At 37.8% G+C, this 17,357-nt stretch overlaps 1 protein-coding gene across 19 annotated transcripts in view; it reads right to left on the bottom strand.

Moving 5' to 3' along the window:
* FAM71D (family with sequence similarity 71 member D) overlaps positions 1–17,357 on the bottom strand; it is a 34,967-nt gene that overhangs the window by 326 nt on the left and 17,284 nt on the right. For 12 of the 19 annotated variants that reach the window (XR_006599707.1, XR_006599710.1, XR_006599704.1 and 9 more), the window contains 3 exons: positions 14,496–14,746; positions 5,194–5,222; positions 1,541–2,698 (listed from right to left, as the gene is read on the bottom strand). Coding sequence is in view for 4 of the 19 variants with exons in the window: in XM_045060089.1 (XP_044916024.1) it covers positions 1,597–1,610; positions 2,690–2,698; positions 5,194–5,222; positions 14,496–14,746 (303 nt within the window). In the remaining 15 variants the exon portion in view is untranslated. Of the gene's footprint in view, positions 1–1,540; positions 2,699–3,435; positions 3,964–5,193; positions 5,223–14,495; positions 14,747–17,357 lie in introns of those variants that run through there. The other 7 variants (XM_045060089.1, XR_002158722.3, XR_002158723.3 and 4 more) reach the window with 7 other exon arrangements.

The following is a 17,357-nucleotide window of genomic DNA, read 5'->3' as shown; positions in this document are numbered from 1 at the left end:
AGAGGTTGAAGTGATGTTAAAGGAACCTCTTATAATTTCTTAAATTTTTTGTTTTTAAAGGTTGTTTCTACTCATATAAGAATCTAATAAATCAAGATGCCAAGATTAAGATTATGGGCTTTAGTCTTTAAAATTTATAGATGTGTCACTGAATTATTTGCAAGTCCTTGATCTGTCCTAGTCTGAGTCCTAAAATAAGTCATATATATATATTTACATACACATAATATATGCTCACTATAAATAAGGGGCCAAGTAACTTTCCTACTTTTTCAGTTGTGATAATATGAAGTCTTGATTAGTACCCAAAATTTTTCACCATCAAAAAAAATCATCTGGGGCACCTGGGTGGATCAGTCGGTTAAGCGTCTGACTTCAGCTCAAGTCATGATCTCACAGCTCATGAGTTTGAGCCCCATGTGGACTCTGTGCTGACAGCTCAGAGCCTGGAGCCTGCTTCAGATTCTGTGTCTCCTTCTCTTTCTGCCCCTCCCTGCTCATGCTTTGTCTCTCTCTCTCTCTCTCTCTCTCTCTCAAAAAAAAAAAAGAAAAAAAAGAAAAAAAATTTTTTTAATCATCTACTTTTTCTTATATATCAGCAGTTCACAATTTAAATATCTGGGAGCCACTTTTTAAATTTTAGAAGCCAAGATTTAAATATGGTATGTATATTACTATTTTTGCCCTTCTTTGCATTTGCAGATCTCTCTTCATAAGACCCTGGGGTTTGAAATTTCATCATTATAGAAAATATCAGTCAAAAGATGGGATCATTGTAGAATATTGAGTTATCTTTAAATGAATTTCTCTTTCTAAATGCTGTAATATATTGAGAAATGACAGGGGTTGGGACCCTCCCTAGGTACCAACACACATCACCCTGAGTGCCTCCTTTACTGTCCACCGCCACCATAGAACAATATTAAGAGCACACTTATGGGAGGAAAGAAATGATGAAAGAACAGGCCTAGACGAAGGAGTGTGCAGAGAGGCCAGGGGGTATTGTGCATGGGCTTTTATCTTTTGGCTACACTATTTTCCTCTGGTGCATTACGTCTGGCCCATGGTGTGCATCTGGGTGAGTTCCTATTAATAAGTGCCCAAATGCTAAGCTGACTGTGGTGGCAGAGTGACACAGAAGAGTGGAAAGATGGGTGGGCACCTCAATTCCAACATCAGAGCCCAGATGAGATATGGCCATGTTGTTCCTGCCAAGGTTGGAAAAGAGTTTGAGGAGGGAACAAAGAGAAAGAATAGGGATGAGAATGATGGAATCACTTGTAAAAGCAGCAGCAAGTAATATTCTTCTAGTGCCTCACCTGAAGCTCCCCTAATCCCTGTGCGACATTACATTTCGACACTTGAAGGATTCTAGAGCAGAAACTACAATGAACCCTCAACATTCCATTTCACCTCTATTGTTACTACAATAGAAGCAATAAGATTCAATGTCAAAAGATTCAATTTATTGACAACTTTTTGTGAAAGTGTCATGTCTGTCCTTTATCATCTATAGCAACTTATAATTGTAAAAAATTACCTTTAGGTTGTCTTACATGTTTTTTTCCATTGGCCTTTTCTTTTACTTTCCATTCCTCACATCCATTCCCCTGAGAAAGGGGGAGACAGATGAGGCACAAGTTTGAGGGAGGTAAAAGATTTGACATGAGAGGAGGGAGCCAGAGGGCGAAAAGAAAAATAGTGAGGAAAGTGAAATAGAGATCATTAGAGAGGGGAAGTGAAGAAGAAAGAAAAAAAAGCCAAAAGCAAGAGAGAAAAGCACAGGAGAGAGAACTCAATTTGGTCTTAAATTTAAAAATGTCTTTATTTTTCCCAATGGAGCCCATTGTTAAATTTCACAGTTTCCTTGTTAGGGTTCTTCCATCCTTTCTCTTTTTTAGACTGGGTTTCATAAACAGAATGAACATGGCTGCTTAAGATTGCAAAGAATTTGATTTGCAATAGTTAAGAGGAAAGTGGAAAAGAAAGATGGATATAAATGGGGAGGAAATTCCCGGTGTTTGGTAGCAGTTTTCCCTTCTCTATTTCTTGGATGTCTATCCTTTGTCTGATTGCTTTCCATCTTGGGAAAATACTATAGGATCAAAGGTAAGCCTAAGTTTGGGCTCACCGTAAAGAGATCAACAGAGCTAAAGTGAGTAAAACCTAGATAGGTAAGAAATTAAAAGTCAAGAAAAGGGACAGATGGACCCAGATCCTGAGAGACAGTGTTAGCCTAGGCTCTTCCTGCAGCCTTTTCATGAAAACAGTACATTCAGAGTCCACTTTACCCAAAGCCTTACTCAGAAAGGAGAAAAAGTGTCCTTTTGTCAAACTGCTGAGTGGTTTGAGACATGAATAAGAGACCATGGTCCTCAGGTAGCATTGCCTGGAGTTGGGTGAATGTGAATCTGACCAGGTTAATAGGACCAGGGTTTTGTTTTATTGCAGTGGGGAGCAGTTACTATTCTGGCTACTGCCTAGAATAGAAATCAGATTCGCAGACTCATTTTTAGTCTACATTTAGTCTAAATTCAATGGAACAAGGGATTAAGATTCTACTAATCCTTGCTCTTCTTGGGGTAAAAAGTGTTAAGTGTGAGTAAGGGTATGAAAGGGCAAAAAGAAGTGATTTAGAGGACTGTAAAAAGGGGGAAAGAAATGCTAAGCAGAGGGAAAATCAAAATACTATGCAAGCCTAAGTAAGGAAAAATGGGAAGACAGGAGAGAAAAGTGGAAAGAATAAGAAAGTACATGGAAAAGAAAAAAAACAGGAAAAATAATTAATACTTTGTGAAAACTGCAAGCCAAATTTGTATATTGTACCATCCTCATGATTTAACAAGCTGAGTGTGACAAACGTCACTGCATGTTTGCTCTACCTTTGCTTAGCTCCTGATTCTCAGAGCCCCATTTTAAGCTGCCTGCTAAATTTACAAAGATGGGCCACCAAGACTATAAACATGTCAGCTTATAAAGTCATAACAGCTGAAAGGGTCTTGAGACAGCTAACCATGCCCTCTTCAATTCCTCACCCATATGCACACATATTTGGCAGCTGAAGAAGCTTGAGGTCCAGAGACATTAAATGACACATCCGTGGAACAGAGGAAGTGCAGTTAGAACTCAAACCTAGGGCTTTTGATTCCAGGTGCAGTATTTAATAGCTGGTTTCTTCATCATTGCCTTCCAGATTTCCTGTAATTCATTTTCCCAGCTTGTTTCATGGACTCATTACCTCCTAGTTAAGTTGCCTCTCAAACTCTGTCATCCTCAGTTGTTGTTGTTGTTTTTTGTTTTTGTTTTTTTCTCTTGTCCCCACAGTCAGTCCAATAAATCTTGTTAACTGCATATTCACATCCTTGTTTCCATCTGGCTTTTTCCCCCCCCCCCCTAGGTTTAAGACTGACACATTTCACCCCAGACCATTATAATGATTTCCTACCTGTAGCCTGCTGCAGCTCTCTTAGAGATTGCAGTCAGAGTAATCGTTCTAAAACATAACACTCATTTCGTTATTTGTCTTTCAGTGGCTCTTACCTGCCAAAAGGAGGTCTGTACTATCCAGCCTCCTTAGATGACCCAAGACTTCCATAATCTGGATCCTGCTTTGCTTTCCAGCTGCATCTCTCACTATTCCTAAATTGAATATGCCCAACACTGTCTTATTCTTCAATTTTGCTCTTACTGTATCCTGTACCCAGGATATTCTTATTTCCCTTTTCCTAACTCAAAGACTGCTTCCTTCATAGACTCTTTCATGATTTTGTCTCTTGAGCTAAAACTATATTCTCCACTTTTCTCTGAAAGCACCTATAACATTTTACTTTATGTTATTTGGGCCCATCTCTTGAGGCCAGGTGATGTCCTATTATGTATTTTTAATCTCTCTCAGAGTCTGCCATGGTGCCTCATATATAATAGATAAGGATCAAATGCTTCTTCAGTTCAACAAAACTAAGCCTGTGCCAGAAGACAGGTGAAAGAATCAGTCACATATGGAATGAAAATAAATGTATCAATATCCTACATTAATTATAAATTCCCAATGCATAAATAACTAGTGCTTCAGAATGTATGTTGTATGTGATTGTACTAATTATGTGCTAATCATATGCTAACATACTAATTATCAGTAATAAGGCTGCTGTAAGATTTACCCTTGCTTTTAGAAAGTAAGACAAAAATATCTGGCTATTGGACATCTCTAGAATTTCTATAAATTTACTGTGATTTCGTTTTGAAATAGAACTTGAGGTAAAAATTGGTAGGTGAAAATTCTATATATTGCAAAGGAGATTTTGCATTTTTCTTATAAACTACAATGGCATTTCCCTACAATGTTCTCAGGTTCAATACTGTAGATTGGAACTTCACATCTCAGTGAAGTTCATCTTGTACTTTTGGACACCAAAGCTCAGTGGTAAGGTCTACAGACAAAAATCCCATTTATATAAACACTATCCTCTAGTTGTTTGCTCTTCTTTGTTGGACTGTTGCAAATGTGACTGAGAATGCCTTCACGGGTTCTTGGATTTTAAAGCAGAAGTATTTTTTTTCTCTCCATGATGTTCTTTTATGTGCATGACTGGAGCTGAGGCCTATCCACCCCTCAACTTAGACAGTAACTTAGAAGTAGGTCAGCAGCAAGCAAGGGGACAGATCTCCACTGGTGCCTTATGACAACCCCCATGTTAAAAACTTGTTGCTAAGAAGTTAAAAGATCCTCAGACACGAGAGTATGTAAAGAAACAACTGCTGAATAAAACATTAAATAGTATCAAAGCGGAGCCCCAGATACAAGTAAGGACTATACAATTGTAGATTTACCAAGAAATTTAGTGGTAGACCACTTTCCTTCCAAACCAGCAAGGATACAAGACCCTATTGTTTGGGTTCTGCCTGCTGAGCAGGCCTGGGAGTGGTTCATGCCCAGTGAGCTGGATTTAGGGAACTGGGAAACTGACTCTACCAGCACAGAAAAAGTGCAGTGATGCCTACCACTTGCAAGATAGCATGAGGACAGGCTTTGAAGAATAGTTCCTGCATGGTAGGACTCTCAGAATGGAGCAAAGGGGACACATCAAAACATCTAGCTGGATTCCTTTGCTCATAACTACTTTCTTCCAGGACCCAAGGTTGACTACTGGATACCAGAGATCACAAAGAAATGTAGTGGAATTTGTTCCATACCTGAAGTGCCTGAATCAGTTCTCATGCTCCTGCAAAAATAAACAGCACATTTCAAAATTTTGCCAGTGTAACCACAAATATTTAGAAAAGAATTACTAAGTAGGAGGTAACTGGCCTTTCCTAAATGCTTTGTAGGTGGTAATGAAACATGTGTAGCAAGCTAGGGTATTACATTATTAACACATATTAGAGTAAAATTACCTAAAATTCTGGCAACATGCGAGCTATCCAACCTGTAAAAGCCATAAAAGTGAATAGTATATAATGACACATAATCTATTTTTATTTTCTCTATCACCTGTCACTCGGTGAGGCTGTGGGCATCCCTATCCTGCTGCCTCTCCAGCGTTGGAAAACTCATTTGGGGCTGAGGCAGAGAGAAGCTAATCGCTGCTGCTCAGGGGCTTCCATAGAGTCTATTGTGTTGGGAATATAGGCCCTCATAGAGACATGGGAGAAATTCTGGAATAGATGGATGCCTGGGGTTAGAAGGTGCCCACTTCTTCTGGCTTCATCACAATCTCTATGGCCCTGATGAAGGTGACAGCGCTTGGGAATCTTGCAGGCAAATGACATGCTCAAGTATTTGCCTAAGTTAGTACTTGGTTAGTTTACTTAGCTTACTGGATAAAATAGAAAACTATCTGTCAGGTGTTCAGACCATTTCACTTTCGGAAATGTCTTTGGATAACTAAGCTTTTGGATGTCTTTGGACAAAGAAGTATTCTGCATTCCTGATTTTAAAATTAATAACAATAATTAAAATACTTGTTTTCTTAACCTCATTAGCATGCTAAAACAAATTTTCACCAAATCTTTGTTTCTTGGCTACATTTTCAATAAATATTTTGGAAGCATGGCTGTTTGAGTAAAAAATAAAAAAGCATTTGGGAAGAATAATTACCCTCAGATAATAGCTTCCCAGATAAATGTATAAAGACATAATTATGATCCATTTTAAGAGGTCTGGCAAATACATCCAGTTGGAGGTCTACAATGGATCTTTCTGAAATAAAGGTAAATTAGTCATTTTCTAAGGCATTTGCAAATAAATTCTCCTGTAGCCTTCACCAAATAGGTCGGTGATTTAAATAAAGGTTGAGCTTAATGATAAAAGTTTTTGAGACTGAGAAATATTAAGTAAATGTACTTTAAAAAATTGGTGCAAAATTAAAATGAAGCCTGATATTATCCTCTTTAAAACAAAGAGTCACAGTAGCAATATTGTCAAGGTATAAGAAGGAATAGAAATAGAAATGCTCTATAAAGTAAATCCTAAGGTAATGTTATAGAAGTCTCCATAGTCTTTCATTCATCCAGATAGAAACTGCTCAGTTTACATTTTAAAACTAATACATCTGAGGGCAAAATATTCAACAAGCTCATCGTTTAATTTTTTTTTCATTTTCCCAAAGTACGCAGTTATAAAAATGTCACTGAAATCCATGGTCTTGGAGATGAAAACTAGATAGAACTTACTTATCACTTTCAGTGTCTTGACTTAATTTTACAAATGTCCGAGGAATAAACTGAATTCTATTCTGTTCTAGGATATTACACCTTTCATTCATAATGAACATTCTCAAATTAGGCTCTGGATAGTAATTATGTTCCAGATGCAAATAGGCAATAAAAAAAGAACCCATACTTGATTAAATTGGGGTTAAGAGGATTACTTGGAACCCACATTTGTTTTTTGCTTTGTTTTTCTTTCTTTGTCCCCAGTACAGTCAGCAGAGAGAGGAAGCTGAGAGACTGAAAGGCAGAACCTTGAAGAAATTGGGATTTGTTAACCTTCATGATCCTTTTTATCTGTAAAATTCTATGATTTTTGCCATTTATATAGGGATTCATTTTCTCATTGTTTCTAATAGTGATCATAATAGTTAAACAAATCTTTGCACCTACAGAACATTTTACATCCTAAAAATTTAAGTTATCCTTATACTTTTTAATATTTTAGTTTTATTTATTTATTTTTTAGTTTTGTTATGTTAAAAAAAATTTTTTTTTCAACGTTTATTTATTTTTGGGACAGAGAGAGACAGAGCATGAACAGGGGAGGGGCAGAGAGAGAGGGAGACACAGAATCGGAAACAGGCTCCAGGCTCTAAGCCATCAGCCCAGAGCCTGACGCGGGGCTCGAACTCCCAGGCCACGAGATCGTGACCTGGCTGAAGTCGGACGCTTAACTGACTGTGCCACCCAGGCGCCCCAGTTTTTTTATGTTTTGAGAGAAAGAGGGAGAGAGTAGAGGAGGGGCAGAGAGAGAGAGAGAGAGATGGGGAGAGAGAGAGAGAGAAAGAGAGAGAGAGAGAGAGAGAGAGAAAGAGAGAGAATCCCAAGCAGGCTCTGCACTGTCAGCACAGAGCCAGATGATTTCAAGATGTGTGGTTCTCCTAAGGATCACCCTTATTCCTTTGCTTTCCTTGACCCCTCCTTGGCCAGGAAAAAAGGTTAAAAAGAAAGCCAGCTTTGAGTAATTAATCCTCAGTTGCTTAAGATATTTTTGAGTAAAGGTTTTTGGTGTTGTGCTTTTTTGAGCCAGAATAACCAAATTTCTTTTATCTACACTATTGGAAATGAAATGAATTATTAGTGATAATAATGACCATTTACTGGGCATCTAATGTGTCCCGAGATCGTTCCATACTTTTATTGCTCTATTTCTAAGAACGCTGCAACACACTCAGGTGCATTTACTGTTTCCATTCCGTTCCACTCCTTTAAGGAGTCCTCAGGATGTACTTATATTCGACTTCACCATGCTTTCTGTCATTCACTGTAGCAGTAGATTAAAATTACATAAGAAACACGAACAAGTCTTGACCCCTTGCAGAAGAATGTCTGAACTCTATCCAGGACAAATGGCCTGATGCTTGTTTTTGAGAAGATTCCAAGGAGAAAGATTCTACAACCTCCAGAAATTAGTTCCGTTGTTTATTAATATCTAATCAGTAATATGCATTAATGCTTTTTTTATAGATTGGTTGATTGTCTGCTATATTGTTTTACTACATAATAAAGTTTTCTTTGTAAACTGTTTAGTTAAAATAATTTTCAGTTTAAATCCACTTTTTTAAATTTAGCCTTTAAATTTGGACTTCCTCATATGCTGAAGATGGTAATTGTCACCTATTCCCATTTTCTTCCTCAATTTAAATAGCCTTGATTTCTTTCCTGCATTAAAAAAAAAATTTTTAAGTTTTGTGCCCCCCCGCCCCCGGGTTCAGTTTTTGGATAGTATAGTAGAAAGATTACTTCAGAGGTATAGAATCATCTTTCTGCTGTATTCAATGTAAGTCAAAGCTATGTTAGATTTATGTTCAGTCTAATCTAGAATCTGAATCCTCCCTTCCATCTCTCCCTTTCTCTCTTCCTTCCTCCCTACCTTTCCTCCCTCTTTTAATCTATTCTCTCTCTCTCTTTTTTTTTTTTTTGAGTAATTACCAAGCGCCTGGCATTGTGAAGTTTTTAATATCAGCTTATTTAATCCCTGTAACAACTACATGGTTAGTGTTATTTTCATTTTACAGATAAGGAAACTGAGACCTGAAAAAACTAATTTAACTTGCCCTAGAGGAGGCAGGTGAACCCTGGGTTCACCCAGGGTTGTCTGACTGCAAAGGTCATTGTCTAGCTGCTGTGTCTTCCAATTAATGCATCCTAGCATCAGTTTTGATTTTTAAATTATACATGTAATTAATTGTCCAATAAAAGTTTAATGGAAACATCTATCAAAAGCTACAACAAATATTAATTCCTTTAATCACCAACTATGTCCAAACACTGTGGTTTCTTATCATCCTGTCTGCAGAAATAAAATACCGTTGTATATACATTTTTCAGAATTTCACACTTCCAGTTTGCAGTTCCTTATAGTCATATAGGTCTTTTTATTGAAATTTTCTGATTCTTTTCCTAATGGGGATCTGCTGTTTCACTAAATTAACATACTATTTCCTGGTTAGCTATTCTTCTGCCAGGGGTTGTTTGGATTGCTTTCAGGTTTTAATTACAAAACAGTATGTTCAATTAAATTATTTTCTGTTTCAAATTACTTCTTTGCCATATGTTCCTTTAAGTCAAGGGGTATAACTATTTGTAGTGTGAATTGCCAAATCACTCTGTAGAAAGTTCCCACCATTTACAGTGTCCCCATCAATATTAGATGTAGTTAACATCTAATCAAAAGCCAAATGGTAAATGCTTAACTTGTATTTCTTTAATTATTAGTGAGATTGATCCCTCACTAAGTGTTTATTTGTCTTCTGGAGTAAATTTTCTATTCATAACTTTAAACCATTTGTGAATTGGATCCTTCACAAATTTCCATCAGCTACTTATATATATATGGAAAGTAAAACCTTTATAGATTATTTATTATTATTCTTTTTCCATTGTATTGCTATGTATTTATTAAAATGATTTTTTGGGGGGCGCCTGGGTGGCGCAGTTGGTTAAGCGTCCGACTTCAGCCAGGTCACGATCTCGCGGTCCGTGAGTTCGAGCCCCGCGTCAGGCTCTGGGCTGATGGCTCGGAGCCTGGAGCCTGTTTCCGATTCTGTGTCTCCCTCTCTCTCTGCCCCTCCCCCGTTCATGCTCTGTCTCTCTCTGTCCCAAAAATAAATAAATGTTGAAAAAAAATTTTTTTAATGATTTTTTGGCAGATATTTATAATTGTTTTGCAATCAATCAACCTGAACTCTATTCTTTCAGAGCCCCACCTTGCTTTCAGATCTCTGTCCTTCCTCAGAGAACCTTCCAGACCACTATAAGATATCCTTCCTCCTCCTCAAATCACCCTCTATTCTGTTATCCTATTTTTGTTTTGGGGTTTATTTTTGAAGCTTTTTTTTAATGTTTATTTTTGAGAGAGAGAGAGAGAGAGAGAAGCTTTTTTTTAATGTTTATTTTTGAGAGAGAGAGAGAGAGAGAGAGAGAGAGAGAGAGAGAGCACACGCACATGCACGTGGAAGTGGCATAGGAGCAGAGAGAGGACAAAGGATCCAAAGTGGGCTCAGTGCTGATAGCAGCAAACCAACGTGGGGCTCAACCTCATGGACCGAGAGATTATGACTTGACAGAAAGCAGAAGCTCAGCCGACTGAACCATCCAGGTACCCCGTTTTATTTTGTTTTCTAATGTTTATTTATTTATTTTGAGAGAGAGCGTGAGTGGGGGAGGGGCAGAGAAAGAGAGGAAGAGAGAGAATCTCAAGCAGGCTCCCAGCTGTCAGCACAGGGACTCAGTCTCACAAACCGTAAGATTATGACCTGAGCTGAGATCAAGAGTCATACACTTAACCTGACTGAGCCACCCAGGCACCCCTCTATTTTTGTATTTATCACAGCACATTCCAGCTGGCATAATGTATTTTATTTGTGTATTATCTAGATCCATTAGAATGAAACATCTTATAACTTATATTCACAGCTGTATCCCCAGTTCCTAGCACAAAGAAAGTGCTCAGTAAATATTTTTGAAAGAATGAACCAAACTTTGCCATTGAAAATTTCTTCTGTTGCTTCAAAGGAAAAGAAGTGATGTTTCTTATGCAATTGAGGCAATTTCAACTGTTCCATTTTCTTCTAGCTTATTTTAGTTTTAAAATATTTTATTCTTTTGGAGTACCTGGGGGCCCAGTCAGTTGAGCGTCCAACTTCAGCTCAGGTCATGATCTCACAGTTGGTGAGTTTGAGCCCCCAGAGCCTGGAGCCTGCTTCGGATTCTGTCTCCGTCTCTCTCTGCCCCTCCCCTGCTCACTCTATCTCTCTATCAAAAATAAATAAACATTAAAATTTTTAAAAAATATTTTACTCTTTTCCCATCTGAAATTTTTTTTGTGGTACAGCATAAATCTCTGACATTTTGTAGAGTTTTGCTTTTTTTCATGTTTTTTTTTTTGAACCTCTATGAGTTTGACTCAGTTTTTATTGTCTTAATGTCTATATCCTAAACTTTCTGATGGCCATTTAATTATAATACGGCTTAAGATTTTATACAACTGAGTCCCTCGATATATTCCAGCCCCAAGTTTCCTTGAGATTCTTACTCTTCTCTTTTCCACATACTTTTTATATTATAATTTCTATGAGATATCCTATTGAGATAATTGGTATTATATTAAATTTATAAATTAATTTAAGCTTTGTTATCTTTGTTGTCTTAAATATACCTACCCAGATAGAAAGCTTATTTTTCCTTATTGAAGTGTTTTTGGTTTCTGCCACTAGAGTTTTGTAATTCCATATATATAGGTCTCTTATCACTCTCACTAAATATTTAATTTTTATTGCTGCTTTTGAAAAATACATTCTCTTTTGTCAATGTATTTTTGGTTTGTTAATAAAAATCATGAAACAAATGATATTTTGTGAGTTTATCTTCTAATCTGTGACTATCCTAAAGTTGTTTACAAACTAATATTTTTGATGATTGTCAAGTTTTCTAAATATAAATTTCCATTTGCAAAGAGTGATTTTTAAAAATCTCATATTAATATTTCTTTGTCCTATTGCAATTGCTAGACTCCCTTAAATTATATTACATAGAAGTGTTAATAAGGAACATTTTTTTTTTTAATTTTTTTTTTTCAACGTTTTTTATTTATTTTTTTTGGGACAGAGAGAAACAGAGCATGAACGGGGGAGGGGCAGAGAGAGAGGGAGCCACAGAATCAGAAACAGGCTCCAGGCTCCAAGCCATCAGCCCAGAGCCTGACGCGGGGCTCGAACTCACGGACCGCGAGATCGTGACCTGGCTGATGTCGGACGCTTAACCGACTGCGCCACCCAGGCGCCCCTATAAGGAACATCTTTAATTTATTCTAAGTTTTAAGTAGAACACTTCTATAATTTTTCATTAAAAACAATTTCTTCATTAAATTTCTTGGGGCACCTGGGTGGCTTAGTTGGTTACGCACCCAACTTCAGCTCAGATCACGATCTGGCAGGTTCCTCAGTTAGAGCCCCACTCTGTGCTGACAGCTTGGAGCCTGGAACCTGCTTCAGATTCTGTCTCCCTTTCTATCTGCCCCTCCCCAGCTTGCACTCTGCCTCTCTCTATCTCTCCCCCCCCCCCCCCCTAAAAAATTAAACATTAAAAAAAAAAAACCCACAATGCTGTCTCTGGTTGGGAATAATTATTTAAAAAAAAAATTTTTTTTTTAATGTTTATTTTTTGAGACAATGCGAGAGACAGAGTGCAAGCAGCGGAGGGGCAGACAGAGGGAGACACAGAATCCTAAGCGGGCCCCAGGCTCTGAGCTGTCAGCACAGAGCTGGATGCGGGGCTCGTAAACTCACGGACAGTGAGATTGTGACCTGAGCCGAAGTCGGACGCTTAACCGACTAAGCCACCCAGGCGCCCCTGCTCTTCCTTTAAATAATGACTTATACTTCCTTAATTTCATGTTAAGCGCTCGCTACATTTTGCCCGCTAAGATTCTATGAATTTAACATTTATTGTCTTAAGTAGGGATTAATCTAGAATTTTATTTCTGGTCAGTCTTTATAATCCAAACAAATTATTTGCTTCAGAAAATTAGGAGAACATAACATAATTTTTCTATATTTAAAAGAGAATTTTACATTAAATAGAGATAATTCTTAGAGTATCTAAAACCCTGTCCAGTAAAAGTCACAACTATGTTTTTCTCTTTCATGGGAGCTCCTGGATGACGTTGTTCTATGTTCTCAAGTTGTGACTGTGCCAGTTTTGCCTCTTTGTATTTTTGTTAAAGTCATTTATTTAACTCAGGGTTTCAAAGCTATTAAAGAAAAGCTGTACGTAATATTTCTCAATAACATTTTACTATTGTTCTTGTTAGTTGATGATGACCTCTAAATTTCTAATTTTATTATTAAAAAAAAGTTGTCCAATGGTTTGCCTGTTTTGTCATTCTTTTTGAAGAACCAGCCAAACCCTGTGGAACATCACATTACTAATAATTTTTCTCGTTTATTTATTTTTGGGGGTTTGTTTTTGTTTTCCCTTGCTCCTTTTTTATATTTAAAAAGAATTTAGACAGGGGCGCCTGGGTGGCTCAGCCACTTGAGTGTGTCCAACCCTTGACTCAGGTCACAATCTCCAAGTTCGTGGGTTCAAGCCCCACATCAGGCTTTGCACTGACAGTGCAAAGTCTGCTTGGGATTCTGTCTCCCTCTCTCCCTGCCCCTCCCCTGCTTGTTCCCTATCTGTCTCTCAAGATAAAAACAAACAAACAAAAAAGAATTTAGACATAGTTCATTACATTCCCTATTTTCAGTCTTGCTATTGTAAGCATTTAGACCTCTGTGTTTTTCTTTGGTTTCTTTTTAGTAGTTACTCTGAAATTATTGGATTAACTTTTATCTTTAGAATACATCAGTGCTCCCTCACATTCAGCTTGCAACTGTGTATTAAAATTATGAAAATATTTTTTTCAGATTATTAACTTATTAGTTGGAAATGTACAAAAGCATGAGAAATACATTGAGGAGAAAATAGAAGTATAAAGATGAAAGAAAGAGTTCCCATAGTCTAACTCCAAACTGTGGACACTGATTCTATCCTGTATTCTTCAGCCACACACAGTTGATACCAGATAGACTCAAATGTGAACTGAAGGGTGTGAGAAGTTGATAGGGAAATAAAAATTTGACAAGGTTAAACTGAATGTGGATAATTTAGTTTTTTATAAAATTTTATTTACTTAAAAAAATTTTTTATACATTTATTTTTATTTTTGAGAGACAGAGAGAGACAGAGAGAGACAGAGCACAAGTGGGGGATGGGCAGAGAGGGAAGGAGACACAGAATCCAAAGGAGGTTCCAGGCTCTGAGCTGTCAGCACAGGGCCCAATGCAGGGCTCGAACTCACAAACCGCAAGATCATGACCCAAGCCGAAGTCAGAAGCTCAACCGACTGAGCCACCCACGCGCCCCTAAATTTTTATTTATTTTTGAGAGAGAGAGAGAGAGAGAAAGAGAGAGATAGAGTATGAGCAAGGGAGGGCCGAAGAGAGAGGGAGACACCGAATCTGAAGCAGGCTCCAGGCTCTGAGCTGTCAGCACAGAGCCCGTTGTGGGCCTTGAACTCACAAGCCGTGAGATCATGACCTGAGCCGAAGTTGGATGCTTAACTGACTGAGCCACCCAGGCTCAGTGGATAATTGAGAGTTAACGATGGCATCATTCAATTACATTGTATTTACAGCTGAGACTGTTCAGTAGCAAGGGCCAGAGTTGCGGGGACCTTAAAGCACACACTTACATTACTTCACGTCTTAGCATCCCTGACATTTCCTTGCCTCACATACCTGGATTCCTCAGCCTTGAGAGCTGTGTTGCTAAAATCAGTTGTCCTTATTTCAGATGTTCTAATAATGCTCATCCTTTTGAATGAATTTATGTCACTTTCTTCTGGAGTCAAAGTAGAATGAAAACATCGTTCACCTTCGAAAGTCAGTGTTACATTTGAGATGGTGACATGTTTTGAGGATTCTTTGCATTCATTCTTAATTTTTGTATCTCGTAGACACCCAGGCTTCAGAATGTTTTCCATCTTTTCCTTTGAAAATAATAAACAGCAGCAAATCAGGTAACAGAACAGTGTCACACAGAAATAGATGATTTCTGGAGCAATATCTAATACAGTAATCATGTCATTCGTATTAACTGAGTGCCCTCGAGTGCCTGGGCGCAGTAATGAGGGAATGACGCTTGGTGTTGTGTGGCCACTGAGGAGGCCAGGCGGGCGTCAGAGGCTTCTAGTGTGGGACCTGACAAAGCCCATTCAGAAGCTCATGTGGTCAGGCACACCGCTGTCACCTCGCACGAGAAAACTAGTATTTAATTACAGCATTTCCTCTTTCTGAATTGTCGGGGCATGGAAGGTTGTCTAGAAATGCCTTGCCACCTGCTCTCCAATCTAATGTTGCTCTTTATTTAAGAGCATTTACCAGGTGACATGAGTTGGGAGGTTCACAATAAGACAAAAGCATTTATTTCTCAAAAGACTTAGAACCAATACCTAGAACTAATACTATAAAATCTCTCCGGTTGTCTTGATTTCTTGGTTGCTATTAATGCATCACCTCTCCTCACCACTCACTGTCTTCCTCAGAATCTGTCTCGGGCCTCAGAGGAATTGGTCAGTGGGTCCTAAGGACTCCGTCTGTCTGACATCCCTCATACCTGCACCCTCCTCCTCCCATCAGCACCGCCTAGTCCATCGCCTCTCCTGACTTCCCTCTAAAATAATATAATACTCTTCTTCCTTAAAGAAAACACGTTTTTTCTGTAACACATACTTACTGTAGAATATTTAGAAAATCTTGGAAGATATAAAGTGAAAGGGAGAATATTATTGTCTGCTTTAGGCCACTGGCCAGAAATAACTACTATGGCACATGTCATTTAGTCTTTGTGCCCATTTATTTATTTTGTAAGTGTCTTCTTTGTGATAACATTTCAGTTCTATATCCTAATGATTTTATTAAAAGCATTCTCCTCATGTCATTAAAAATTGTGTAAAACTGCTTGAATTTTTTTGAATTAAAAATTATTTCTATTGTAGGAAATAGAAAATTCAGAAAAGTGTAAAGAGGAAAATATTAATCCCAGAATCTAGAAATAAACTGCTGCTAACAGTATGACTTTCTCACCTTCTATTGTTTGTGAGCATGAAATGTATTTTCATGTAATAGGAATCATACTCACTTTTCACTCAACTTTTCCCAATCATGAAAATTTCTGCAAGAAAAATTTTTCCAACAATTTTAATAACTACAGAGTAGTCATTCATTTAATAGATATTTACTGACTGTCTATGGTCTTGCCTGATACTGTCGTTGCTCCTGAAAAAAATAAAGCAGGCACCTGTCCTTCGTAGATTTACATTAGTTTAGCAATTCCCCTGTGGTGGATATTTAGGTTACTTTCAAATTTTCGTTATTTCATTTTTACCAACATGGTATAGATATAGTATAATTAACATCTTTACAGCTAAATCCTCATTCTTATTTCTGATTAATTCCTTAAGAAAGATTCCTAGAAATGGAGTCACTGAATCAAAGGGTATAAACATTTTTAGGTTCTTGATTCATAATGATTTCAAGAAAGTTTGGGCCAATTCTCATCCCTACCACAAACCTATAAGAATTCCAAGTTGACCACATCTTTACTAACACTGACTATTTTTCTTCTTCTTTAAAAAAAATTTTTTTAATGTTTATTTTTGAGAGAGACAGAGAGGCAGAGTGTGAGAAGGGAGGGGCAGAAAGAGAGGGAGACACAGAATCAAAGCAGGCTCCAGGCTCCCAGCTGTCAGCACAGAGCCTGACACGGGCTCGAACTCATGGACTGCGAGATCATGACCTGAGCCAAAGTTGGATGCTTAACTGATTGAGCCACCCAGTGCCCCTATTTTTATTCTTTTAATTAACAGTTTTATAGGTTATTTTTCCTCCAAGTTTGCATTCCTTTGATTACTAGTGAGGTTAAATTTTCTCCACGATATTTATTGCAGTTGCTTCTTCTGTAAAATATTTATCCTTGCCCTTTATGACTTTTCTCTTGTGGGCCCCATGGAGATTTTCCTCAGTAGTCCTCAAACTTCTCTCTTTATCTACATTCCATGTTACCATCAGGTTAACCTTTCTAAAAACACAGCTCCTTCACTCCCTCACACAGAGGTTTTTTACAGTTAAAGTTTGCCCAAAGAGCAAAGTCCACACTTCTTAATTTGGCATTCAAGGTTTGCAGACAACTTTCGAATCCTATATCCCAATATTTTCCATATATATTATGCTCCAGCCAAACTGAACTAACTGTTCTTGGATATGGCTCTGTGGTTTTTCACTTTCTGGCTTTTTCTAAAGCAACTTACTTCTTTTGGTATTTTATTTTTCTATTTCCACCCTCACTTTTACCCACTGAAATTTCACACCATCCTTCAATGTAGTGTGTACTTTTATATACATTTAAACATTAAAATAGCCCTTACATATCAGTATCCTTGCTTTGGAGATGAGGAAACTGAGGCTCACACAGCTTCAGTGGATTGGTCAAACAGATACGCAGCAGGGCAAGTTTCCAACCCAAGTCTTCTGACCCTGGTCCCAAAGTTCTTTCCATCCCACCACAGCTTTCTGATACTGGGTTAAATCTGATGGTAAGCA

This window comes from Felis catus, chromosome B3 (assembly GCF_018350175.1).
Source record: "Felis catus isolate Fca126 chromosome B3, F.catus_Fca126_mat1.0, whole genome shotgun sequence".
In the NCBI taxonomy this organism is placed as follows: domain Eukaryota; kingdom Metazoa; phylum Chordata; class Mammalia; order Carnivora; family Felidae; genus Felis; species Felis catus.
The sequence above is the reverse complement of the archived record's forward strand: the minus strand, read 5'-3'. Positions and strand labels throughout refer to the sequence as shown.